Consider the following 27,744-nt stretch of genomic DNA (forward strand, 5'->3'; position numbering starts at 1 on the left):
TATATATATATATATAAAACAAGGTAAAATGCATAAAACAACAGCACATTACAGAGTACACTAGTCCCTCGTTTATCATGGGGGTTATGATCCGCGATAAGTGAAAAACCACGAAATAGAACTGACATAGATTTCTGAGTTGGAACAACAAACCAAAACAGTTCTAAAGCAAAAGTTTATTTAGCAAGAGTTTATTACTCAAGGTAACTTGATGTTTATTCACGCAACTTAAAATTTTAAGCTGAGCGAGTAGTAATGCCTTTTTACTCACCAGCTCTGCAGAAGCAGCGGCTCGGTTCCGGTCGGTCGGGTCGAGCTCAGTCTCCAGTTCTGCAGATCTACCCTGCAGCGACGAAGCCCACAGCGTTCTAAACTCTTAAAGATCAATCAACCTTTACTTAGACAGGTAAATCCCATTGAGCCTCGAGGACTCATTTACAAGAGAGACCTGATTTCAACAAAGAATGATGACAACAATGGACAACAGCAACAACAATAAACAATTATAAAAAGTCATAATACAGGTTTTTGTTTTTTTGTTTTTTTTACAAATAGGATGGCTAAAAGGAAAAGGTAACAAAAAAACAAAAAAACAGCTAGATTCTAAGGCGAATGTAGAAAATTAAAAACAGGAACATGTCTGCATTGGTCCTTGCCAGGAGTCCAACAGATTCTTAAAGCCACTTAGAGAGGTCAAGGTCAAGAGCTACGTCGTTTTAACTGCTGCAGAATTTTACTCACCAGCTCTGCAGAAACAGTGACTCGGTTCTGGTCCAGCAGACCTACCCTGCTGGTTCAGCTCCAGTTCTGGTCCTGTTCTGTACAGCCCTTGATATGCATTTTGGAGAGAGACAGACTTTAGGATTTTTTTTTTTTTAATTTTTCATTTACCCTTATTTATCCAGGTAAATAGCCACGAGCCATTGAGCCACGAGAACTCATTTTCAAGAGAGACCTGTTTTTGGGAGCAGATGGTGGGGGTTAAGGGCCTTGCTCAGGGGCCCAGAGTGGGGCGAATGAGGGTGGAGGCAGGTGTGGGTGTTTCACCTTTTCCACTCACATTTTGATGTTGACGGTACCGGGAGGTGAACCTGCGACTTTCCGATCACAAGCTCAACTTCTAACCTCTGCGCCACCACTCCCCCAGCACAGGACCAGTTGGCGGTCCGATTGAGTCCAAATCTGGATGGGGAAGACTCAGTGGGCTCTGGAGGGAACGCCGGACCTATGGAGCCTCCCGCTCGGAAGTCCTCGTGGGCTGGCAACCGATGAGTCTGGAGGTCTGGTTCTACTCCGGTTCTGGTCCGGTTCCCGGTGGGTTCTGTGCGGCAGGGCATTGAAGTCACTATGATAAGGACCAAATTTTTCCGATCAGATCTAAACTTTCCTTCGAATATTTCAGCAGAAGTAAACAGAGTTCTGGGCGGGGCACTGTTGGCTTCTGGGAAATGTAGTCATTATGCGCGCGTGGCTTATTGAGAGAAAACTACAAAATGTCAGCGCCTGCCTGAAGTATTTTATTTTTTCATTAACTTTTTACTGTACAGTATCCTGTACTGTCCCAATCACGTGAGTAATATTAAAGTTGACAATCGTGTGTCTCCTGAATAATTTTTTTTCTCGTGTGCAATCGTACTTTGAAAAACCGGGAAAGAACGAGTCCGCAAAAGTCTAACCACGAAGTACCAAGGGACTACTGTAATGCAAACATTTACAAACCATTATGGCCCCAAATTACACAGACTGAAGTAATTTAGTCAAACTAGTAATAATGTACTTGTGACCTGTCCAGGGTGTCCCCCTCTCACACAGTGACTACTGGATATGGGCACCAGTGACCCCCGCGACCTGAAAAGGAAGAAGCGTGTAGATATGATGGATAGCTAAAACTGTGAAATAAAAATAAAATGTATTTAGAAAGAAACCTAACAAAAAAGCCATTAAGCAATTATAATAACTGACGCTGGAAAGAGTTTTAACAAACAAAACTTTTTGCGCCTCAAGGAAAATAAACCAAATGAGGCATTTGGGAAATAGCCATTGATCAAAAATAATAATGCTGTTAGGGCCCTGGGTTACTACTCAGCCTTTAGATAATCCGGCCTTGATGGTAAACCACAAACTCATCACAGAGTTTGAAACAATGTTCTCAGCTCGATAGGAAGGGTTTTCAATTAAAGATAAAAGTACATTTTGCTAAGATATCCTTCCTTCCAAACCCTTTTATTTTGACATTTGTGTTTATTTAGATGTTGTAGAAGCTATTCATTATTCATTAAAAAAAAACTTTTGGCTGTTGTTGGAGCAACATCTGAGTGTCTTTTGGAGAAAATGAAAGCAGAAACAGGAGGAGTTGGATTTAAACCAGACTATGTTGCCAGACTGACTCATTTTCCAGCTTTGTTGCACACCTATGACCTACAAAACAATTAGATATACAGTACTAAAAAGTATTATTTCAGACGCTGTAAAGAGTACTTTGAAGTTGCTAAAATTTAGTGATGCTTTTCCTCAAATGACGTCGGCGTTAAATCAGAACGTCAGAGGGTTTCAGACCGACTCTCGCAGACTGGGCTCATTATTTTGACTCCAAACAGACCAGGGTGTGCAGGACTGGCAGCTCACGTCAAACTGCCTCTTGTTTGTCTGAAGACAGAGTAAATAAAGGTTGTTCCTCTGCTGCTTGATTACAAACGTCTTTTAGGGAAAACGAAAGTGTTTGCATGTGAAAGAACTGATGTGAAATGCTTCAGAAGCAGCTTTTGTAAAAATGTATTTATACTACGTGTGTTGAAGCTGATTCAGTAAACACACAATTCTTTTCTTCTGTTTTTGTACATTTTTTGCAAACAACTCTTTCATAATACTACGTACTATTTTAGCAATTCATTCTTCAGAATATTCAGTTCATTCAGGACACGGTTGCTACAGGTTTTGGTTTCTGTATTATACTTTTAATTTTTTTTTAAACTTTATTTACAAATACTTTTCCAGACATGCATCAAGATCCCTTCATTTCTTACCATTTTTTTCTTTGAAATATTTCAACGTCCTTCCTTCATTTTTGTTTTTATGCAACAGAACTTTTAGCTTTTAGCTCGGATGTTGGCACTTTTATTTACCATTCTGCAGCCTTTACAAAAAGCTATCATTTTGCTACTTTTAGCTCAATAGCTACATTCTCCCACTTTTAGCTTATAGCTGTATTGCTACTCTTAGCTTTTACCCAGCTTTCTTCTGCTTTTAGCTAGCCTTTTGTTACTTTTAGCTTTTACTAAGCTTTGCTCTACTTTTAGCTTCTAGCTAACCTTTTAATATTTTTAACTAGTCTTTTACTATTTTCATTTGAACCCTTCATGTTTTTAGCTAAACTTTAGCTGCATTAAGCTAGCATTTTGTTATTTTTAGCTCTTAGCTACATTCTGCTACTTTTAGATTCTAGCTAACCTTATAGCATTTTACTATTTTAATTTGAACCCTTTGTTTTTAGCTAAATTTTAGCTGCATTAAGCTAGCATTTTGTTATTTTTAGCTCTTTGCTACATTCTGCTACTTTTAGCTTCTAGCTTACCTTGTTTTACTTTTAGCTTTTACCCAGCTTTCTTCTGCTTTTAGCTTGTAACTAACCTTTTGATATAGCAACTTTTACTACATTCACTTTCAATTAACATTTTGCCTTAAGCTATCATTTTATTTTTGCCTTTTAGCTTATAACTGACATTTTGCTACTTTTAATTTGCATTTAGCTTCTTTTATCTTTTAGTGTTTAGCTTCTTTTAGTTTAAATTTTATCTTCTTCATCAAATTCCAGCAGTCACTGTATTTTCACAGAAGATGCATTTTTTTGGTTTTAGCGTTTAAAAAAAATCAAGAGTTTACAAAGAGAGAAACACCGGTAATGTTTTGCAGGAGTTAGTGTGTATTTTGCACAAAGTGAAGTCTTGTAATTTTTGGTTTGTACTCGTGGAGCTGAATTATGACAAACCGAACCTTGAAAAGGGCGACATGGTGGCGCAGTTGGTAGAGCTGTTGCCTCTCAGCAAGAAGGCCGCCGGTTCAAATCCTGGTCCGGGGGCCTTTCTGGGTGGAGTTTGCATATTCACTCCATGCATGTGTGGGTTTTCTCCAGATACTCTGGATTCCTCCCACAGACCAAGAACATGCATGTTAGGCTGACTGGTAACTAAGTTGTGAGTAAGAGTGAATGTTGTTTGTGTCCCTGTGATGGACTGGAGACCTGTCCAGGGTGTCCCCCGCCTCTCACACATTGACCGCTGGCCATGGGCACCAGTGACCCCCATGATCTGAATAGGAAGAAGCAGGTAGAGATAATGGACGGATGAACCTTTAAAAGAACTACAGATTAATTTTTACATGTCATAAACACACTACACTTTCTCACACACATCCCGTCTCTACCACACCGTAACATTCACCACGCCCCACTGAACATGTAAATACAGACAAAACAACATTGTTGTGTAATGTTATGATGGCAGCAGGCGCCCATGTACCGCAAAGTAATGTAACCACACACCCCTCTGTAACACACAAACAAATATTCATTCCTCTCACTGAATGAGTCCAGGTCACATGATCAGATCAGCGACGTCTTCATTTATATTTTGAATCTTTGGTGATGGGTATGTGAATTTAAATTGGGAGAGTTTCAGGAGTGCAAAGCAAAAACAATTACGAAGTAATAAATCTACCGTGAGCCTCGGAGATCATTTTTCTGTGACCAAAGGTTAGGTGTGGAGGATCGTGCACAGCATGAACAAAAAGAAAATGGCCACCTCGGGTAATTTGTCAAGACTTAGCTGAAAACTGTGACATGAAAATACAAAAAAAAAAACTGAAATTTAAAGACATAAAATCATCCTCAGACAATCCAACAGCATCATTTAAACAAGTGTGAAAAAAACTATTTAACGTAGATGCTTCCCCTGCACATTTGGTTCATTAGTCCATATAGGCTGGGAATGTTGTACAATAACACAATGATTTCTAAATATTGCGTTAATGGTTATATCTTATAATGTTATAATTTCTAAAGAACCGAGTGATAAAATGGGTTATTTTATTACCCATCTAACCCATTGGTGGGCCGAACTGAGCTCCCCCATGGGCCTGATTTGGCCCCTGGACCTCTAGTTTAATAGCCCTGCTTTATAGAAACTGAAATATAATTATCATACCCAAAGGCACAAAGGAAACTCGGGAAAAAATAATTACATTAAAAACACTACTTTTGTTACAATATATATATATATATATATATATATACATATCATTTAAAAAAATGCCAACACTTATTTTAGTGTTGCACCATTATAATAAAAACTTAATACAAATCCAATAATTGAAAACTAATAACATTTGATTTATTCTGCTAACAAGCTGACAAACTGTGCTAAATATTACTTTTTCACCCTTAGGGGAAAAAAGGATAGAAACAGTTGAACAAATGAAACACTTACACATCTAAACAATTATATTCAGATAATTTATTTATAAAATTTACAATTTATATTTAGGGATACATAAAGGGTAAAAAGGCAGGCCCAGTCACAAAGAAATCATGTAGCAACAAATGATAAAGATCTGAAAAAAAGACGAAACAGGTTCTGTCTATGCTGAACGAGACGACTGACAGGATGCAGGTATGAACATTAGAAAACAAAAACAGGTGTGCAGGAAAGCAGCAAGAACACCTGAGGAACAAACTTAAACTAGAACTTAAACAGAACCATTTACAATCGTAACACAGAATGATTAAAATCTGAGCAAAAAGAAAAAAATAACTTTTCCATTACTGTCATTATATTCCAGCAGGAAGTGCTACAGCTAGCTGCTGCTGCTAAGTGTGCTTTAAAATATAATGAGACGTTATCTACAATGTAAAAGTTTATAAAATAGTGTTCACATCAACATTTTTGAGTTAAAAGTTGTTTTAAAATGGCAGCAATTCACTCAATTTTGGCCAGAAATATACTCATATGTTTCCAAACTGGGCCTGTTGAAAACTATCTACAGCAGGTAAGATATTTATTGTTCATAGGTTTTCCACAGAACATCCTTCAGAAAATCTAATTATTGCCTTAAAGCCACAATAAACTAAACAAGAACAGAATAAAAAAAATATATAATCCATGACGGCATGCATAAAATAAAATAACTTAAAAATATTAATATACTGGCATAAATTATTTATATTATTTTAACAACTAAAAGAATAGTACAGTAACAACATTTGGACATGTTTCGTTTTGTAAAAAGAAAAACCTACGATCTGATTACAGATCAGCATCAACGTGTCAGTTTATTTGGACCAGCTTTACACACAAGTTAATAAACACATCACATAAACCAGCTAGTTTATCAGTGGTCAGTTACGTATTTATGTATTTTTTGTGACTGCAGCTCATAATCCAGTGTTCAGACTGGATACATGTTAAATGAACAGAGACATCTGTCAGGCAGACCTCAGATCAGTTTAAATTTCCAGCTGTGTCAATAAACAGCTGGGCCTGCAGGAAGAGGCCTAACGCTTTGCTCCGATACGTGACGTTCTCACACACAGCCCTGCTTGGAGAAATCAAGGTCTGGGCGGGTGAACGAGTCGTGCAACGTGTCAACTTGTTGCTGTGCACAAAGTCCTGGATCAGACATGATGTCTCAAACAAATCCACTTACCGAGCTGATCTCTGTGAGCCAAAGTCCAGTGATGCTAGCACACACAGCTAAAGAACAGCAAATGTAGTTAAAAAAAAAATAAACTAAAGAAAATAGGTTTTGTGAATGTTGAGTATTGCTAAAATTAAAAGAAGCTGAGCATTAGCTAAAAGTAGCAAAATGCAAAAAGTAGCAAAAGATTGGCTTGTAGGTAAAATGCTGGTGAAGATTTTCAGTCATCCAGGACATGATGAATTCAAAAAGCGTTCAATACAAAAACAACTGGACTTTATTTGTAACAGAAGACGTTTCGCTCCTCATCCGAGGAGCTCTCTCAATTCAAAGAGCAGAGAGTGAGGGGTTCAGGTTATAAGGCTGAGTGAGATAAGACACACACACACACATATGTAGATTGGCAGTTCACACCTAAACACCTAAACAGTAGGTCGTTGTTCCTCTAATTCACTGACGAGACCCCTCTGTTCCCATCAGGTGTGAAAACCGGCTGGGAATCTGTTTTAAAGTTGCATTATATGTTTTTGAAAGTGGAAATCTGAGGCCTCCTCCTCTGTTAAGAGACGGCTTTTCTCTTTTTACATAAATTGCTTCCTTCACCCCCCCTCTCAAACCATCTGTGTTCTCGGTCCAAAATGTGCACATTTTGGTCCTCAAAAGAGTGTCCCTTATCTGTGAGGTGGAGGTGAACTGCGGAATTTTGTCCAGAGGAGGTGGCTCTCCTGTGTTGAGTCATGCGTCTGTGAAGAGGCTGTTTAGATTCTCCAATGTAGAGGTCTGGACAATGGAGAAACTAAACAGCCTCTTCACAGACGCATGACTCAACACAGGAGAGCCACCTCCTCTGGACAAAATTCCGCAGTTCACCTCCACCTCACAGATAAGGGACACTCTTTTGAGGACCAAAATGTGCACATTTTGGACCAAGAACACCAATGGTTTGAGAGAGGGGGTGGGGGGGGGTGAAGGAAGCAATTTATGTAAAAAGAGAAAAGTCGTCTCTTAACAGAGGAGGAGGTCTCAGATTCCCACTTTCAAAAACATATAATGCAACTTTAAGACAGATTCCCAGCCGGTTTTCACACCTGATGGGAACAGAGGGGCCTCGTCAGTGAATTAGAGGAACAAAGACCTACTGTTTAGGTGTTTAGGTGTGAACTGCCAATCTACATATGTGTGTGTGTGTGTGTCTTATTTCACTCAGCCTTATAACCTGTATCTCTCACTCTCTGCTCTTTGAATTGAGAGAGCTCCTCGGATGAGGAGCGAAACGTCTTCTGTTACAAATAAAGTCCAGTTGTTTTTGTATTGAACGGTTTTTGAACTTGTAGGTAAAAGTAGCAAAATGTTAGCATATGCTCTTTGGCGATGTGTGCTGCTCACCTCTTGGACAGGTCACCAGTGGAAAAGAGATCTGGTAAATAAAGGGAATTAATTAAAAATAAAAACTAAAAGTAACAAAAGGCTAACAAAAAGCTAAATGTAGTGAAAGGCTAGCAGAACACTAGCAAAGCCTGAAAGTAAAAAAATGTCAAATAAATAAATATGTAGCAAAATTTTAGCTGAAAGTAACTAAAGATTAGTTAATAATAGAAAACACTAGATAAGTTCCAGACTGAACAATAGCTAAAGCAGCTAAATGGATTCTGGTGCTAAAATTAGCAAACAGATGCTAAAGCTAAGCGTTGTAAAACAAATGCTAGATTTAACTAAATGATGCTAAAATTAGATCAGCAGAGGCTAAAATTAGCAAGACAGTGGGTAACAAAACAGTTGCTAAAGTTAAAATCAGCTAAACACTAGCTAAAAAGAACAGAGCAATAGCTAAATGCTACAAGAAGCAGAATTGTAGCTAAAAGCGAAGTGTTGCAAAACATAAGCTAAAGGTTTGTAGGTAGCACAAGACAAACAAAGTGCAAATGTGCTGATGTAGATTTTATAGGGAGCAAGTTTTTTAAGGAATTGAAGTGATTTTAATGTATTTTTGTGGGGGAAATATTTGTAAAGTACCGGTAAATATTTTGAAAAGTACAAAAGTTATTAATAAAAAAACAAACAAGTGGATCCATCTCTCAAATAAGATGAATGTTTTCATATATGAATGACCCAAAATAACACAAAGTATTCATGCAGAAGATAACTGCAATAATAATAATAATAATAATAACAATAATAATAATAATAATAATAATAATAATAATAATTAACCAGAAAAACAATAATCAGCCTTCACATAAAATCATGAGTAAATTATGACATTATTACATTACATGAAATTACTGAATTTTAGTAATGAAAAATGTTTGTTTCAAGTCAGAGGAACTTTGAAAACACAATTAGAACAACAGAATTTTGTTGTGGCTGAATATTTGATCCAGTGATATTGTGAAGAAACAATTGAAGTGAAGACCGATACGTCATATTGAATTATTGCCCAACCCCGGTCTACGCAACCCAACACAAGAGCCCTGTAAGAAAATCTGTGTCTGTGAAAGCAGTTCTCTTATCTTTCTGCTTCTTTGTTCTGAATTTGTTACTTTTCAGGCCATATTTAGGTTTCCTCCATGATGCAGACAGGATCGGGCTACAGTACAACATAACAAACATTAAATAATAAAGTCGCCGTCTGTCAATCATAAACTCTGGTTCAGATTTGGTGGTCATGTCTCATCTTTGCCGTCGTCTCGTTTCCATTTCCAGCTGCGAGTGGAGCCTTCACCTGAACCGACGGACACGCTCCTTCCTCGTCTGTGTCACCTGCTGAAGGAGGAGCACGGCTACGGCTTCAACCTGCAGAGCGACAAGAAAAGGGGTGGGCAGTTTGTGCGCTCCGTGGACCCCAACTCGCCGGCCGAGAGGGCAGGCGTCCGACCCGAAGACAGGATAGTGGAGGTACAGCTAAAACGCACTCCCATCGGAATGATTGTTGAAAATCATCAGAGCTTCTTCTTCTTTAACTCAGAAGAGCAGGTTATGAGGATTAATGAGGAACGAGCCAGTTTGTCCAACTGGTTTAATGTGTAAAAGCAGAATCAGGTTTGATTCACAAGATGTCAGGAAAGAAGAAGAACTAGAAAAATTGCATTTCCTGCGAAAATGCAGTGTGAATGCTTGTTGCTGAAGAATTTGCTGAAAAACAGCTGAAATTAGCTAAAAAAAAACATCTGAAATAGCTAAAAAAAATGCTGAAATGGAGCTGAAATAGAAGAACAAGCCTAAGTTAGCAGAAGAAAGCAGAAATAACACATATTTGCTAAACTAGGTTTAAATAAGCAAAAATTAGCCTACAAATTAGGAAATTAGCTTAAAAAAGCTGAAATTAGGGGAAAAATAGCTGAAAGCAGCTGAAAAGGCAGAAAGAGCTTAAGCTACCTGAAGGAAGTGGAAGGGGCTGAAATGAGTTAAAACATGTGGAATTAACTGAAAAAGTTACATTTAGCACAAAAACAGCTAAATAGTAGCTGAAATAGAAGGAAAAAGTTGAAACCAGCAGAAAAAAAGCTGAAAGGAGCATAACAAGCTGAAATTAGCATAAATAAGTTAATTTGGCTGAAAGTAGCAGAAATTACCAGGAAATCTTGAATTAATCTGAAAACACCTGAAATTAGCTAAAAATGCTAACAAGCTTCAATTAGCAGAACGAAGCAGAAAAAACATGTTTGCTGAAAGAAGCAGAAATGGGCCCAAAAAAGTAGAAATTATCTAAAAAAAAAAGCTGAAATTAGCAAATATAATGCTGAAAAATAGCTATAAAAGCTGAAAGAAACCGAAATTACAAGAAGGAAGTGGAGAGCACATTTCAGCTGAATTAGGCAGAAAAATTGTGAAATTAGTACAAAAAAATGTGGAATTAGCTGAACAAGGCTAAATTAGCATAAAAACCGCTACATGGTAGCTGAAATAACGGAAAAAGCTGAAACTTACGGTAATAAGTTGAAAGGAGCTTAACAATCTGAAATTAGCAGAAAGAACTTAGAAGAAGCACAAAAATGTTGTAGTTAGAAGAAAGAAGCTGAAAGGAGCACTAAACAGCTGAAAAAACCCAGCTGAAATTAGCTGAAAATGTAAACAGATCTAAAGATTTGAAGGATGTAAAATGAGCTGAATTCCTTTTCTGTGAAAAAAAAAAAAAAGTGGCAGAAAAGGCTAAATATTTCAAAAAGCTAAAGTTGCACCAATACCAAAAGTCATAGCAGGATTGTCCTGAAAAAGCTGAACATTTTGATTTATGATATGTTGAAATAGCTTGAAAAGAGCAGGATGAGAATCATGCCTAAAAATATACGGGACAAAAATGGATCACAATAGTGTGAATGCCTCGTAAGCGTTCACACACATAGTGTTGTAGAGGAAAAGAGCTGTGTTTTCAGAGCAAACAGGCACGCCTGCTTGCGTGTCACCATGTTGCAGATACATTCCACAAGCTGGTTTCCATTTTTATCTGCGTGATGGGCGCTCAGTTAATGTTAATGTTAATGTGGTGATGAAGGAGAGTGCTGCAGCAGGAAGAGACTTCATGCAAATCAATTTCCTCTCGTATCACAAACAGTATCTGCATTTATTTCAGCCATATGAACTGTGCAGCACCTCCCCTGCCTCTTACAATACTCTTTTTTTTTGTTTCCCTTTACTCTTTGCAGGTCAATGAAGTGAGCACGAGGGGTTTGAGGCACTCAGAGGTGGTGGCGCTCATCAAATCTGAACGGGATGAAGTCCGCCTTCTACTGGTGGACCAGGAGACAGACGAGCTCTTCCACAGACTGGGAATTGCACCAACCAGTGCACATATCAAAGGTCAGAGAGCATGTCTGCTCCGACACACAAATCTACACGCTCCAGAGGCGACACTTAACTTTGTCTGTTTCTTTTCTCACAGAGGTCTATGTGGATGTAAGACCAGCCGAAAGCACCCGCCCCACCCCCTCACCAACCATCGGACTTCCTGCTACAGACGCACCAATCATAAACGTTTCTATGACAGACGCCGCCATCACAAACCTGTCTCCAAAGTCCAGGGCCAATGGGAGCACAGCGTCCCAGTCCTCCAGAAGCTCCACCACCCACTCAGAGATCAGCAGCTCAGATATGAGCATCCAGGTGAGGAAGCTACAGGAACTCAGTGTGAGATGCTAAGAATTAAAATTAGCAAGAGGCTAGATAAAGGTCCTCCATCCATGATCTTTACCTGCTTCTTTCTTTTTGGGTCACGGGGGTCACTGTTGCCCATATTAAGCAGTCACTGTCCAAGAGGTGGGGGACACCCTGGACAGTCTCCAGTCCACCACAGGGACACAGAGACAAAATGAGACAAACAACCATTCACTCTCACTCACACCTAGGGACAATTTAGAGTTACCAATCAGTCTAACATGCATGTTTTTAGTCTGTTGGAGGAAACCGGAGTACCCGAAGAAAACCCACGCATGCATCGAGAGATCATGCAAACTCCACCCAGAAAGATCCCGGGCCAGGATTTGAACCGGCAACCTTCTCGCTGAGAGGCAGCTCTGCCAGCTGAGCCACAGTGATGCTAAAAATGGCAAACGGCTAACTAAAATTCCAATGGTTGCAAAACATTAGCCAAAAGTAGGAAAAGAAAAAAAAACGACTACCGTAAAAGCTCAAAGTAATGGTAGAACAGTTTTAGCTAAAAGCTAAAACAGCAAACTGTTAAATTAGCAAAACTCTAGCTAAAAGTTAAATGTTGCAAGAGGCTAACTAATGGTATCAACGTGTTGCTAGCTAATACTAAAAGTTGCAAAACATTAACTAAAATTAGTAAAAAAAAAACTTAGTGCGACTTAGTTCACTGTGGCGACCCCGGGAAGGGAGCAGCTGGAAAAAAAAAAAAAGTAAAAGCTCAAAGTAACAGAACGTTTGCTAAAAACTAAAAAGGTTAGTTAAATTAGTAAAAGTTAAAAGCAGCAAAAAAGATAGCTAAAAGTAACAAAGGGTTACCTGTAAGCCAACGTAGCAAAAGGCTAGTAGCAAAAAAAGCTATAAAAAAAAAACAACAATAACAAAATTAACCATGTTTTTACAGAGTAGGTCAAGAACCAGTTCTCATTTACAATAACGACTTGGAAAATATCTAACTAAAAGCTAAAAGTAGCAAAAAATTAGGCAAATGTAACAAAAGGCTAGTAGCTAAATAAAGTTGCACAAAGTTAAACATTTTTTAAGGTAGCTAAAGGCTAAACTTAGTTTAAAAAAATCATAAAGCAGCATAAAAACTAGACCAAAAATGTTTTTAAATTATTTTTCTTTTTTGTTTCTATGAGAACAACTTTTATTTATATAAAATTTTCATAAAACAAGTCATAGCACCCTTCCCCTAAATGAGCTGAATTTTAGATTGCAAAAACAAATTACAGAAAAATAAAACATATTAATCCCGTGTGTTTGTGCGTATTGTAGATTCCCGATGACGATGACCGACGTATTTCAGACCCTTTCGTGGAAAGTGGCCTTCGCCTGAGTCCCACCGCCGCCGAGGCCAAACAAAAGATCATCGGCAACCGCAACAAGAAAAGAGCGCCCCCTATGGACTGGTGCAGGAAACAAGAGGTCTTCAGCAACTTCTGACCCAAGAAGATGAAAACACAGAAGAGGCTGAAGAACGTCATTAAAATAATGAGTCTTCCCTGCTTGGTCTTGAGGAGACACGGACAGTAAAGAGCGGAGTGTAAAATGAGCTTTAGTGTGAAACGATTGTCAAATACATCAAACCGTGTCCTCTTCGTGTCATCTTCACAGCATCTGGATGAGGATATGTTCCGTGCAGATGTCAATCATTTGATAAAACGATACCAAAAAATAATAATAATTTAGCGTTCAACATTTCCATGCAGGAAGTGCCTGATTGTTTTCAGGTTAATGAGCTGGACTGGACAGGAATTCTCGGAACGCTCTGAAAGGACAACAAAGCTCATCGTCCCCTCTTTGTTTGACCGCTCTGTGACTCTGCGCAGCAGGTGGTGGACCATTTCAGCGCATGAAGATCCTTCAGGAACGATGGTTACTCCTTTGTAACTGACACAAAGGATTATCCAAACAAGAGAAGCAAGTGTCAGCATCACCAATATTTAGTTGTGGAACTGGAATAAAAACCTGTATGACATATATTATAGATATATATTACTGTATTTCAAAAACCTTCGATCCAAAAGCTGCTGACGTACTGTTAATAATGTTTAAATCTGTTGAAAATGCTACCACAAGTGGAGAATTTTCACCTGCTGCTATGAAAGGCAGGAGATAATGGAACTGCCTGTGTATGTGTGTGTGTGTGACTATCTGCAAAACATCTCATGAACTACTGGACAGATTTTAATGAAATCCTCAGAAAGTAATCTTTGGGTGCACATCTACAAACCCTCACCCTTTTGAGTCAACACGATTCAAAGTGGACGTCACAGCTAATCGACCTCAGCGAACACGCTGCGGGTCAAAGGTTCATACTGCAGCCGTTTAATGTCTATGAAATAAGTTTGTTTTTTTTATATTTTGCAGCGTCTTAGTTTCTGCACAGTCCAGCTTCAATCAGTGGCAAGTCATTAATGTGAAAAACTTAAAAATGTACGTCGGTGTGGCGAGTAGCTACATCTCTGTTAGCTATGTGCTCTCCCATGTCCAATGTCGTTTGACGTGTTCATTATTGACATAATTTTATTTTTCTGTTCTTTATTTTGAAGAAAACCCGAAGATAATCATCAGCGTATTCACTTTTTTTTTTTTTTTTTTCAAATTAGATACTGTGTCACTTTAAATGTAAATGCAGAATCTAGGTTATAAAATAAAACGTGACTGATGATCTTTGCACCACTAATATGTTCCAGAGTGGATTCTCTTTGGGGTGTTTAAAGATGGACAGGGGACATGAAAAATGACTTTTGTTGCTTTAAAGCAGTGGGGTTGATTATAACTTTATATTAACGTAAATTACATTTTTATTTTAGTCAAATGCAAGTTGATGCATCCGAAAACTGATAACAAATTTAACGTGACGTATTCCTAAGTGTGTGTTGTTTGTATTTTTATTTACTCACACATGACCAGTTTTCACTCCTGCATCATCCCCAGTAGCAGCTAACAGGCTGACAGCAACAAAAACTTACTGAAACTACGCCAAGTACTATGGAATAAAGTGTCAAATTTAACAAGCAATACTTGGTACTTACAGAACATACAGGATATGTACTTGGAACTTAGGGTTACGTATAGGACCAGGCTGTATTATGAAATGTATTTACCCCAGCTTGTACCCAATATGTACTTTGTATTGTGTTGCACACTCCAACAATGAAGACGTCGAGGCGTGTATTTGGTTGCAAATAATCTTTTTACTTTCCGTTTCTCTGAAAATACAAACAATAGGCACAGATAAGTCTGACGTGCTTCACACTAATGACTGCAGGTGTTCTACTGAGCTGTATACATTTCCAACACAGATACTTAGGACCAGGGCTGCTCCTAGTGCTTGTTTGGACCAACTACACCCCAACTCAGTTCCCCCTCACCGTGACCCCCTCAGCCAAAACATTAATTTTCACTGTGCCTATAACTCCGCAGCCTAACTTGAATACTGAAATACAGAGTTTTAATTACAAAACATTTAACAGAAGAGGATCCCGTATTTTAAGTGGGGGGTGCCCCTTGTTCTGAAGCCCCCTGTCACTGGTCCTCCACATTTGTAGCTACAGAGTACGTACCATAAATTGGTATGTACCTGGAACATGTGCACAAATATTTACAGTGCAAATACTTGGGCAGCATAATGGATTGGCGGTTAGCACTTTTGCCTCGCAGCAAGAAGGTCCTAGGTTCAATCCCTGATTTGCACCTGGCGTCTTTGTGTGCGACGTTCCTCATGTTTGTGTGGGAAAACTCCGGTTTCCTCCCACAGCCCAAAAACATGCATGTTAGGCTGCCTTCATGTCCTGGCGTCCCTTGCGAAAGAGATCCGTGATCTCAATGGGATTCGCCTGGTTAAATAAAGGTTAATAATAATAATGTACTTTGTATGTACTTAGTACTCAGGCTGTGGCTGTATTATGAAATTACTTGTTACTACCCTGTACTTACAGGGTACGTACTTGGTATGAACCAGAAATGCACTAGGTAAGTACCAAGGACTTATCTGGTACCTAATACTTACTCAGTTACATACTTGGAACATATCTGGTACCTGGCATGCACACAGTATTGGCATATACATGATACATAGATGGTACTACTTACCTAGCATATAGAATGTACTTAGCTGGCATGTACCTGGTACTTATTTAGTACCTATCTGACAAATACTTGATACATACTTGATAGTTATCTGGTATGTAGCTGGAATTTAAGCTATACCTGAATTTGAGCCGGATCCTGCCGGAACAGAATCCGGGAACTCTCTAATTTTTACAGGGTGTGTTCTGGTAACTCCTTGGATCTGGTAATGCTCAAGCTTACTAATAATAAAGTTATGAACAAATACGATTGCTTTGAATAAAACTTGTATTGGATATGCAAAGTGAAAATAAGTACATAAACACTAATTTTAAACACAACAGCCACTTACGAGCTGCCCCTTCAAGTAACATTTCCGTGTCTACGTTAAAAAAAAAATGTGTCCGTAAAAGAGTGGTGGGGCGAGTGCCGAGCTAACCAGGCAGTCATACGCGGGCAGGAGACCAGACGGAGGAGGCACCTGCCCTGGAGGTTTCACATGTGGAGTCAGACACCCAATGAGCAGGGACAGTGTTGGGCTCAGAACCGTCAAGTTGGGGGGGGGGCATACATGTTCAACAACACGTTAAAATACACCAAAATGCAGGAAATCACATCTACTTTATTCGAGGGGGGCAGACACCCCCACCCCCATTCTGGTATTGATCGGTTTATAAATTAAGCCCTGGCTAGGTAATGTACTGTGTACCTACAGGGACCGAGCTGTATTATGAAGTCACTTAATTGTTACCCTCTACGTAGTACAAACCAGTAATGTACCAGGTAAGTATCCATTATGTTTCAGGCAAGTATATAGGACTGTATTATCTGCATTTCAGCATGAATTCTCCATTTGTAGCTCTCAAACTAGACAGTCTAAAACTTTAGCAAAAAAAGTATTTCTCTTTGGAAACGACTCCCTTTTTTAAATCAAAAGTACAAAACGTTCTTTATAACATTTTTTCAGTCAGGTCATCTGGACGGTTTCTTTTTTTTTTTTTGTGCTGAAACGTTTCGCCTTCGATCCGGAAAGCTTCATCATTCAACAAAATGTTGGATTGTATACCTGGATTATTGAGCATGGACTTTGTTGTTCTTTATAACACACTTCAAGGATTAAAAACACGTGTGTGGTCTTTGCAGGAAGAAAATCTGCAACCTAATGAGGTCTTCTCACAATCCATACATCAAATACAGATTCGTAGTGTTTTGCTGTGATGGTAAAGTTTTCATATGGGGATGTAGAGATGAGAAAAGTGATCCCAACGCAGGGACTTTCCTGAACAGGCGCTGCCCAAACTCCACCCCAAGCTTCTTGGTAAACATCCCATACCAAGTTACAGATGAAAACATGATGTACCAGGTAACAGGAACCTGTGTGGTATGTTTACCGCTGAATGACGTAGTTTGTTTGACTTCTGACAAACTGTCTTCAGGAACATGACGAACTCTGCGTTAAAATAATAATTTTTATTTTGAAGAAACATCAACTAAAGGACATGAAACCCCTCTAAACTGTGTAAAAGTTTTAAACCATCCCTAATTATCACCTGCTGCAATAAAATACAATTAATGTAATGGGGGGTGTGTGTGTAAGCACATCTATGTTAGCAAAATATCTCAAGAACCACTGAATACATTTTAAAGAAACTTGCAGTAATGACTGAATGCACATCTGCAACTGATTACATTGTACAGTCAACAAGTTGGTTGATACAGACAACTGACCTTAAAAAAAAAAAAACAGTATTGTCTAAAAGTCAATTTAGCAGATATTGTACTAAAATTTGGGGTGGTAGTAGCCAAGACTGATCTCCAGCATATATTCTGAGCACTGATGGATTACACAAATTGTGATAAACTATTTTGAATCAATTTTGAAGCTTTCAGAAAATACTAATCAAGTACAACGGATTAATGTTTGGAGCCAATCTGATTAAAGGTAGACAGAGTCAACTGGCTTTAGCAAATGTAAAAATGGCTATAAAAGCTATATTGAGCCAAAATATTGATTATGGGCTTAATTTGAGCCGGATCCTGCCAGAACAGGAACAGGGAACGCTCTTATTTTGACATGGTGTGTTCCGGTAACTCTCAGGATTACCAAAAATAAAGTTATGAACAAATATGACTGCTTTGAACTAATAAAACTTAAACTGGATATGTAAACTGAAAATAATTACATAAACACTAATTTTAAACACAACAGCTACTTACTGGCTTCTTAATATCACACACGAGCTGCCTTTTCAAGTATTTCCACATCTACCCTTGAAAAAATATCTCCGCCCCTAAAAGTTCAAAGTTATTACACAATTTTGTTAAAAAAAACCTCAAAAATATAATTAAACAGTTCAGCTAAATTGCAAATCAGTTCAACAGTTTAAGTGGGCCATTAATAAAATTTCCATTATTTATTAAAAATACGAGAGAAATGTTTGATGTGTATTATTCTCATTACGAATCAAAACAACGGCAACTAATTTGTCAAAATAACAGCAATCAAAATGTAGAAAAGACGGTCCAATTTACTTTCAATAAAACAAAGGCTTCTCATTGTCCTTGGACAACCGAGAACTGAAGTACCTGAAGGCAGTGGCAACCGAGACAGCAGCCGCCACGAAGAGCCGGAGGAGGTGCCTGGAGGTTTCACATGTGGAGTCGGACAACAATGAGCAGGACAGTGAATTCAGTGGAGGTGGTGTTGGATGCTTGACAGAAGTGGTTTATGTAGGTAAACGTAAATGTTGAACAACCTGTTAAAATACACCAAAATGCAGGAAATCACATCTACTTTATTCCAAATTTTCTGGAGGACCCCCAGACCTCCCCCCGCCCCAATTGCATTCCGGCATCGATCGGTTTGCAAATTACCGGTAAGCCCTGGTAGTAGTGGAGTCGTTCGCAACACAGTTGGGCGTGACATCTGCATTTGCTTATTTTCAACGGTTAACCCCATATGGGTTCAAATCTTGGTAATTTATCGGCATAAGTTCATCTCAGTCTAAAACGATGAAATGGAAGCTATACGCTTTCCTTCACTGAATACTCGACTTCCCCCCCCCCCCCCCCCACAACCCAAAATTTAAATGGCAATGCTTATTTGCATGAAACCAAGCACGTTAGAAGCCATTTATTTCAAAATACAGTAGTCCCTTGTTTATTGCGGGGGATCCGTACCCTGAAGATCCGCGATAAGTGAAAAACCGCAAAGGAATAGTGGTAAGCAGTAGTTTTATTATTTATACATGTGTATGTGTGTGTGTATAAAGGTGTTTTAAAGCCTTCCCACACTCTTGCAATATTCTAAACAATGTTTCTAAACTCTAAACGCTCTGAAAGCACAGAATGTCATGATTTCAGCTCCCTGCTTCCTCTGCTCTTTGCCTCCTGCAAGCGTTTTTTGGCCACGCCCACTTCTCCACTCTGCTCGCTGAACATCTGACCAGCTGTTTAACTGCAGCAGGAAGTTTATCCTGCAGCAGTAAGGGCTGCACAAAGCTGCAGGAGGTGCTAAATAATTTATTTTAAATAAATATTACCTGCCGATCGTGCGGCTCATCCATCAGTCAGCCAATTGTGTGTCATGTCCAATCTTATTTTGAAAAACCGCGATAGCGCGATAAACTAACCGCGAAGTAGCGAGGGACTGCTGTATTCCGAGCAAATCCCGGGTTGTCCCATTTTATGTGGCATCCCATACAAGTCTAAATGAGATAAACCAATTTGGAGCAAACGCATCATGAATCATTTCAAAGTACCATTAAACCCCATCACAAGGTTAAAGGCTTTCACTGAAAATATTCAACTTCCAGATACATAAAACTGTGAAAAAAAGTGTCTAGACCTTAAAGGCAGATTACAATCCAATCCCACCTTTGACAAAAGACACAAAACTTTAAAACTATAATAGCCATTTTGTAGCATGCATGACAAGATTTATTTCCAACAGTCCACAATCCAGCTGAATTTTCAGAAAATTTTACACAAAATAAAGCAAATAGTCTCAAATGCATTTTATTTCTGTTCCCACCTTTAACAGAAAGGAAACCTGCCTTTGCTTCGATAGAGAAATCAGGCTGATGAAATTAGTCTTAGTGAGAAACATCAAGCTCCTTATCACAAACAGAACTTTAAAAAGCACCTCTTTTTTTTATTTTTACTCCTCAGACTCGTGTTGTTCATGACTGGCACTAAAGCAGACCACTACAGTATTAGAAAAAAAATAATTACACCTATCTTTCAAATACAAAATCTCAGTGGAATTGGAAAAAAATCAGTGAAGCAAATAAAAACACTAAAACGAACAATGACAAGATTAAACTTTTTTTCCTTTACAAATTCTAAACAAGGAGACTGTGTAAAATAATAATAATAAAAATAAAAAAAGCAGGGAAAACCAGAGCGGGACTCCCGATTGTCTCCCATCTGAAGTGACTGATGATTAAGGTCACAGTCGTGGTCAAATTAAAAATCCATACAAGCTAGAAAAACAGATTATTTGTGGACACAAAAAGAAGAATTCCCTGTGTTTTTAAATTTTGCTGGCAAAAATCATAATGATTCCTTACAGCCCTGCTGTACCTGCATCCTTCCACATCAGCTCGATGCAGAAACTCATTTCCGAGGCAGCAGTTCGCCTCTGCTCATCTTTAGACTTCAGTGGCTATTGCTCTTTGGCAGTGTCCTAGCTCTTATTTAAGCGTCCCTTGCTCTCGTCGTGTGAATTGAGGTGGTGTGTTGGTGTGTAAAGGGCAACCATTTCACTCTGAAAGTCACACCAAACATGCACTATTGCACAGATACACATCCAAACCTCTGGGGACTTCAAATAAATCATGCACACGAGCTACGCTACATCCTTTATGAAGAAAAACTCAACTTTACCGCACCCGTAGGTCATACAAACACCATCTGACTAGAAAAAACATGCTCGTCGGGGAAAAAAATACCCATGCACACACATGCATGCACGATTTCTCTTCCTCTCTCTCACGCACACACCTCAGCAATATGGCATGGTTAGTCGTTGTAAAAGTGCGGATTAGTCGCAGTTTCACAAAGTTGTTTTTATTTGCCATTTAGTATTGGGATATTTTTGCCAGTCAAAGACACTTAATTTCACAGTGCAACACAGTATGACAAACACTGACATCAGGGTCAAGACATATCATATGGGTGAGGTTTAAAAAATATATACCATACAAAATAAAATAAAATAAAATAAAAAGTGCAAAAAAACAACTCAACAGTCACTGAATATAGCATTAACTCAATTTTTGTGTGAATTTAAATCCACTATTGGAACAAAAAATATATCAGTAGCAGCAAAAAAAAAAAAGAGGGGGTGGGGAAATATGACTAAATATAAAACATTATAAAGATCACAATGACACTGCCCATCACTGGTTTACTAAAGATATCAATATGGCATCAAATGAATATCAATGTGGACAAACACTCAGTCACATGTGCACACACACGCATACACACTTGGTCACAGTTAACAGGTGTCAAAGGACATTGCGGCGGGGAGTCAAGTTTTAGCTTGGTACCATTTCAGAAACAATACATATATTACACACCGTTAACACAGAATGCCAAAATCAGGATTTACAAACTGCACATGCACGCACACAAACACGCAGGACTGCAAAAGACAAAAAAACAAAAACAAAAAAGGATGTGGATCTTTCTTTGAGCCATTTCCTCCCACTCTGGTGAGAAAACAGGTGTGTTAGCCCTAATCGTCCCTTCAGGGAGGAAAACGGTTTGCCACTAGAAAAAAATAAACTAAAAATAATAATAATAAAAAATAAAAAAAAAGCCTCCTGCTCTTTTGTTTATTCAGGTAGAAAATGTGACAGCGATACGTCTGATACGATGACAGCTCTGAGAAGCAGCGCTCCGGTAAAAACGGAGGTAGGAAACATACATGAGGATTGTGGGATTATCTTACAGATAAGCAGAAACCAGTGAGAACAGATGGAGTAGCTGATATTGAATCTTAATCCCCGAAAAAAAATAAAGGTATTACCCAGAACATGAAGAGTTTTTAAACACCTGTCTGTCCCTAAGTATGTGTAGCAGGTCTCGAGAAGTCTAGTGCCACCCACAGTCTGATCCATGAACTGCATGTGCAAGTGTGTGTATGTTGGGTCTGTCGTGAAGCTATCCTAATAAAATCCTAACTCAGTAACAGACCCGTCTGTAGCTCATTTTCCCTGCTTTGTTAGTGACCCCCCCCTCCCTGCCTTTCCCTGAACCTTCTCTGTGTAGCTCTCTTTATATCCACACGTGTCTCTCCTCTGAGTCCTCCTCTCTATCTGTCCCTACCAGTTAGTTTTTCTGTGTCGGGTCCCTGCCTAGTTAATCTAGAGGTGTCCCCCCTTGTCCCTCCCTCCCACCCGCCTACCCTCCCTCTATGGACAAACACATAGGGCGTGGGGGCCGTCCATCAGGGGAAGCGACCAAAAGCGTCCCTCTCCCTCCCCCCGGATCAGGGCCGTGCAATACACAGATGGATGAGTTTCCCATTCACCCTCCTCCTGCTGGCTAACCTGGGAGGAAATAAAAAGAGTGGACACGAGGAAGTTAATCCCAACAGTTCAGGTGCATGATGGGACTTAAAGAAATTATATGTTTACCTCTTGGGTGGGAATAGACGATCTAAACGCCGTAGCATGCTGCCAGTCTCTCCTTTAGCAGTGGAGGGAACTGCTCAGAAAACTGCTGCCAGTTTTCCTCCCCGACCTGCTCTTTGAAACCGTGCAGGATCTTTGGGAAAGAGACAAAAGAGGCACAGATTTATTAGTTTTAACAAGACCGAGAAACAGAGTAGCACTTCGAAAGAATTGACACGAGTTACAGCTGCTGAAGGAAGGCAGACCTAAACTAAAACTAATTTATAATGGGATGCATTTTTGTCTCCTTAGACTGGGCCGAAGTTGCCTGTCATATTTTGTTAGGTACAGTAGTCCCTCGTTTATTGCGGGGGATTTGTACCCTGAAGCCCCGCGATAAGAGAAAAACTGTGAAGTAGGAAAAGTAGTACAAGTAGTAAGTAGGGCTGGGCCATATATCATATCATTCATGATAATACCAGTAAAAAAATAAAACTGCCCGGGAAAATAAATTCTATCATGATATGCTAATTACATGGCGTAAATACGTTAGTGTTTCCCCTATTATACAAAGGGTCGCCCCGCCCCGTTAACAGAACCGAGCGCGCCGCCTACCGAACCAAACTGGGGGTGGACAAAGCTAAAAGATTCCCAGCCAGTACATCGGTTATTGGCATTAGACACCTCCTCCCAATATCATTATCGGCGATAGCAAAAACCTCCGTATCAGTCAGGCTCTAGTTAAAACTGAGCTTCACAGCACAAACTGAGATGAACAGAATCTGTTAAATGTGGGATCTGTACACCTCAATGTCTCATATGGCAGCAGGAGAGGTCACTGAAGATTATTAGTATTTCATAAGGAAATAAAATCCTTTTATCTGGGGGAACTTAAACCAGATATTACCTTGTAGAACATGTCTCTCAGATCATCCTTAGGATTCACCCAGGAGGCCACAGCGTCACAGAAGAAGATGAAGTCCTGAATCAAACCAAAGAAAATGGTGTGACGAGTTCAAATAATAGAAGGGCTTAAGGTGAAACCTGGCAGCATTCAAGTCTCACCTGAACCACACCTCCAGGATTCACACCAATCATTATACAAATCCCACGGAAAGCAGAGTCTTTCTCCTCGTTGTCTCGAATGTTGCGCAGAGACGTACACCTGAAGTGTGCAGACATTGAGCATCACGTACAGTCGATATGATCACAACAAGTTCAACTGTAAAAACAAATGACTGACTTCAACGGTAACCGAGAACTCTGGCTTTAGTACTTTCGTCTCATTACGCTTTAATTCCATTCACGTACTAAACAACCCTGCTGTTGTGATGAGAAACGGACGATCTCTTACCAAGGTCGGATAAACTGCGGCAGCATGGGAGCAACTTCCTGAGGACACACGTATCCCAGTCGACCAATGGTGATGGCTACAACAGAAATCATTCCGTGTTAAAATTTTGCTGACAGACAAAACTAACAGCAAGGTTTTAAGAAGAGAGAACAAGTGGGGAGTGACTCTCAGCTACTACCACACCAATTTCCAGCTCAATACAACTGACAAAGTTAGACATTTTTATAATTGCTAAGGTTGATTAGCTGTGGCAGCCATCTTGAGTCAGGCCGACTCCACATTTAATCAGTTGAAGTATGACCTATGATTTATTTTATTCATTGGTCCATAAGGTGTTTTGCTAACAGACAAACGCAGATACACGCATGCACAGACACAAACGCTAAAACTACACTTTCTAAATCTATACAATGTGGTCTCATCTTTTAAAACAAGTTTATTATTATTATTATTATATAAGTTCTGTTTATCATATACCAGTGTTTTCCAACAAGGTTTTGGGTGTGTTGGGTCGATTAATGATCTCAACCAGCTGGGTCAGAACCATGGCAATGTATGGCTGCATCTCCACTCCTAACAGAAAATAAATAAAGTGAGACACAGTTTCTGATATACTGTTGAAACCAGAAGTTTACATACACTATTTAAAAAAAGACACATGCATTTTTTTTTTTCTTTTGGCTTTGAAGAAAGTAATAAAAATCGCCTTAAAAAAATTCTCACTCTCATTATTCTGGCATTTTGCAAATGAAAAATTTTTGGTAAACCTTACTGACCTAAAACTGGAAAGGTTTATTCTGATTTCGCATCAGTGTGAAAAAAATATGCATACGTCTCTTTTTAAATAGTGTATGTAAACTTCTGGTTTCAATTGTACATGACCACCTCATTAAATTAATATAAACCCACTGCCACTCACCCATCTGCATGCAGATCTCCCCAATGGCCCAAGTAGCGTTGTTGCACACAGAGATGAACTCTGGGTTCAGATTCGTCCCAAGGATCGGCATAAATTCAGCTAAATGGCACAGACAAGAATATAAAAGAAACAGAATGAGTCTGAATGTGTTTACAAAATGAGACTTCTGTTTTTATAAACAAACACAATTTTACAAAAAGGGCAGGTCAGCAAAGTATGAATACCCCTGAATCAGTCTGCTGGCAGTATTTAAAAGTGTATTTTACGTCATACATTTTCTTGCTTTAAAACACATTCTGAATTTATTTAAAAGTCTGAGGTCTTCAGAATGTAATCAAATAAAGAAATGGAAAGAGGCTGGTTTATTTAAAATTAAAATTAAAAATCGATTACATGGGTCTATTAAACTTTTCTTAAGAACGAATTATGAAAATGCATTTTAGTGAGGGGAAAATGTTTAGAGACAAACTTCCAGCTCCTACAAAAGATTATGAATACAAATGCACATAACATATTTTGTAAAAGTCCATTTACAGAAGAAAAGTCCAGCTGTCAGTACCAAAGATTGTTGCATTGTCCTTTTAAAGCACATTGTGTTAAATCAAGCTGGTACAGATCCTTCACATCTATAATGTACTCAAACGAATGTGAGTGCATCAAGAAGTGCCTAGCATTAACTATAATAATGTGAGGACACATCTTAAGAAAACCACTAATAATAAGTATATTAATAATAACATATAATTACCAATACATGGTTTGACATGAGGGAAACAAGCCTTGGTCAAGTCGCCCAGCAAAGCAAAGGAACTCTGCCTGACCTCGGGCATCGTATCCTGGAACAAAAAACACAGAGACGCACGGAAAAATGTAAACACACACCATGAGTCGATCATAGAATCAGTAAGTGTAACACTTAGCAGCTCACTGAGGCAGTTTGGTTTAATTTGAGTTTTAAAACTCATTAAAAAAAAAGAGAATGAAGAGATTAAAAGCACAAAAAACATTTATTTGTTATTTGAAGGAGTGACTTCTTTCAGCTGCTCCCTTCCTCGGGGGTCGCCACAGTGAACAAACCTGCGTGAAGATTTCAATTGTTTTTTTTTGACGGACACCCTTCTGGACACAACCACAGCCCACAAGTATGGAGCAAGGGCCCAGAGTGGGACAAATGAGGGTGGAGGTGCTTCATCTTTCCCATACATATTTTGATGCAACAATCAGGGGATTTGAATCCACAACCTCCCGATCACAGGCTTGCCTTCTCTAACCTCTGCACCACCGCTGCTTTCCCCATTTAGACAAGCAGTTTAAGAGCTACAACTTTTCTTGTGGCAACTTCAGAATAAAGTCTGTGGATAATCAAGTATATCTAAAGGCTAAATATCATGAAATTCCCAGTAACTTTACAAAGAATTTGCAATACAAGGGTAAAGTTTCATTAAAACACTTCCTTTCAATTCATAATTACAAGATGTAAAGCTCCAGGGGGAACTGAACTCTGCTCACCTGCATGCACTGGAAAAGCAAGGTCATGATGTTACTGCGGGCCACGAGTGTGTCCACGTGGCCACCGAGCCCCTCGGCCAGGCCACTTAAAAGATCCAAGGCGACAATCATGAAGTCCTTGTCGGGTGCTTCGTACTGGTCTGGCTGCTGGCTGTACATCTGGAACATACAAGCACAGCCAGGGTTGTTGACATACAACAACAACAGAAGTACAAACGGCACAAGGTGTAAGCAGGTAGTGGGGCTCACCATGGCCTGAGCCAGCGTTTTCTGGACCAGGGTGACGCAGCGCTGGTACACGGGCTCGCAATACGGGAGGAAGCCACTCTGCAGCGCCGTGGCAACAGATGACAAACATTCGAGCAAAGGAAACAGGTCTTTGTCTTCATCTTTCAGCTCATTCCATTTTGCTATCAGAGGAGGCATCAGCTTTTGTATGTACTCCTAAAAGAACAAATACAAAAGTTCAGCTAATGATATAAAATATAAACAGACATGGGATGAGTAAAAATGCAAGCCGTCGTGAGGCTTTTGGACTCACAGGCTGGTTGAGATGGTGTCCCACAGAGTCTGCTAAGGTTCCTATAGCATCATAAAGAATTAGCAAATTCTTGTGCTGATACTTCCCAAAAGCAAAAACCAGCGTGTCCAGAATGAAGCTCAGATACGGCACCAGCTCTGTGCACGCCTCCTCTTCGAGGGTAGCAAATGCGCTGAAGGAAGAAGGATGCAAGTGAGGTTATAGAAGCAGGAAGTGAAAACAAGGACCCTAAAGAGAAATAAAGGCTGCACCTGCATGCCGCCTCCTGCACTCTCTTATTGCCATCGAGGATGCGTTTGAGAAGTTCTGTCATTAGGGGTTTGAGGTGAGCATCAGGGGGCTGGCTGACCACCCAGTGGGCGTAGCGACTGAGGGTCCAGCAGGCGATGGAACGGACCAAGGCCTTCTTATCACACAAGCACTGGATGAGGTGAGGAATCAGCTCGGGTAAGTAAGGTACCATCCCCTGCATACAACCTGAAAGGAGACACAGTACTTTGATCACCACTGTGTTAGGTCAGCATTCACACTAACCTTTTCCTGTTTTTGAGTTTTGTTTTCCCACAGGCTTTGTGCTATTTCAACTATTCACATTTCACTTGATTAAAAATACTGTTCTGTGCCTTTTGGTTGTTGTAACTTTTAAACGTTCAAAATATTAATCTTTATTTTATAACAATCTTTATAGAAATGCAATAAGATTCCTTCAATTCACCAAAATTCGTGCTCAATAATAAAAGCGAATAAAATCCAACACTGGTCATCTGGACAGTTTCTTTTTTGTTTTTGTGCTGAGGTGCAGATTTGTGGGAATTAGTTTTGTTTGGTGGCTTCTCGGATTGAGGAAGTCCTTTGGATGAAAGGCGAAACATCTCAGTACAAAAAAAAAAAA

The 27,744-nt window shown here is 39.3% G+C and overlaps 2 protein-coding genes across 2 annotated transcripts in view; one reads left to right on the forward strand and one right to left on the reverse strand.

Annotated features, from left to right (window-relative positions):
* The window catches only part of LOC119422800 (Na(+)/H(+) exchange regulatory cofactor NHE-RF2), a 16,852-nt gene extending 3,573 nt beyond the window's left edge, over positions 1-13,279 (forward strand). The window contains exons 3-6 of the mRNA XM_037690200.1: positions 9,391-9,582; positions 11,331-11,484; positions 11,567-11,787; positions 13,108-13,279. Coding sequence (XP_037546128.1) covers positions 9,391-9,582; positions 11,331-11,484; positions 11,567-11,787; positions 13,108-13,275 — 735 coding nt within the window. The 3' untranslated portion in view covers positions 13,276-13,279. The remainder of the gene's footprint in view (positions 1-9,390; positions 9,583-11,330; positions 11,485-11,566; positions 11,788-13,107) is intronic.
* A 9,173-nt stretch (positions 13,280-22,452) lies between these two features.
* The window catches only part of LOC119422802 (transportin-2), a 16,049-nt gene continuing 10,757 nt past the window's right edge, over positions 22,453-27,744 (reverse strand). Inside the window, exons 13-24 of the mRNA XM_037690201.1 lie at positions 27,104-27,329; positions 26,853-27,024; positions 26,561-26,755; positions 26,312-26,470; positions 25,551-25,638; positions 24,803-24,901; positions 24,361-24,456; positions 23,884-23,959; positions 23,595-23,694; positions 23,437-23,511; positions 22,554-22,683; positions 22,453-22,466 (exon numbers count right to left, since the gene is read on the reverse strand). Of these exons, the coding sequence (XP_037546129.1) occupies positions 22,576-22,683; positions 23,437-23,511; positions 23,595-23,694; positions 23,884-23,959; positions 24,361-24,456; positions 24,803-24,901; positions 25,551-25,638; positions 26,312-26,470; positions 26,561-26,755; positions 26,853-27,024; positions 27,104-27,329 (1,394 nt within the window). The 3' untranslated portion in view covers positions 22,453-22,466; positions 22,554-22,575. The remainder of the gene's footprint in view (positions 22,467-22,553; positions 22,684-23,436; positions 23,512-23,594; positions 23,695-23,883; positions 23,960-24,360; positions 24,457-24,802; positions 24,902-25,550; positions 25,639-26,311; positions 26,471-26,560; positions 26,756-26,852; positions 27,025-27,103; positions 27,330-27,744) is intronic.

Source organism: Nematolebias whitei, chromosome 16 (assembly GCF_014905685.2).
Source record: "Nematolebias whitei isolate Nwh7 chromosome 16, NemWhi1, whole genome shotgun sequence".
In the NCBI taxonomy this organism is placed as follows: Eukaryota; Metazoa; Chordata; class Actinopteri; order Cyprinodontiformes; family Rivulidae; genus Nematolebias; species Nematolebias whitei.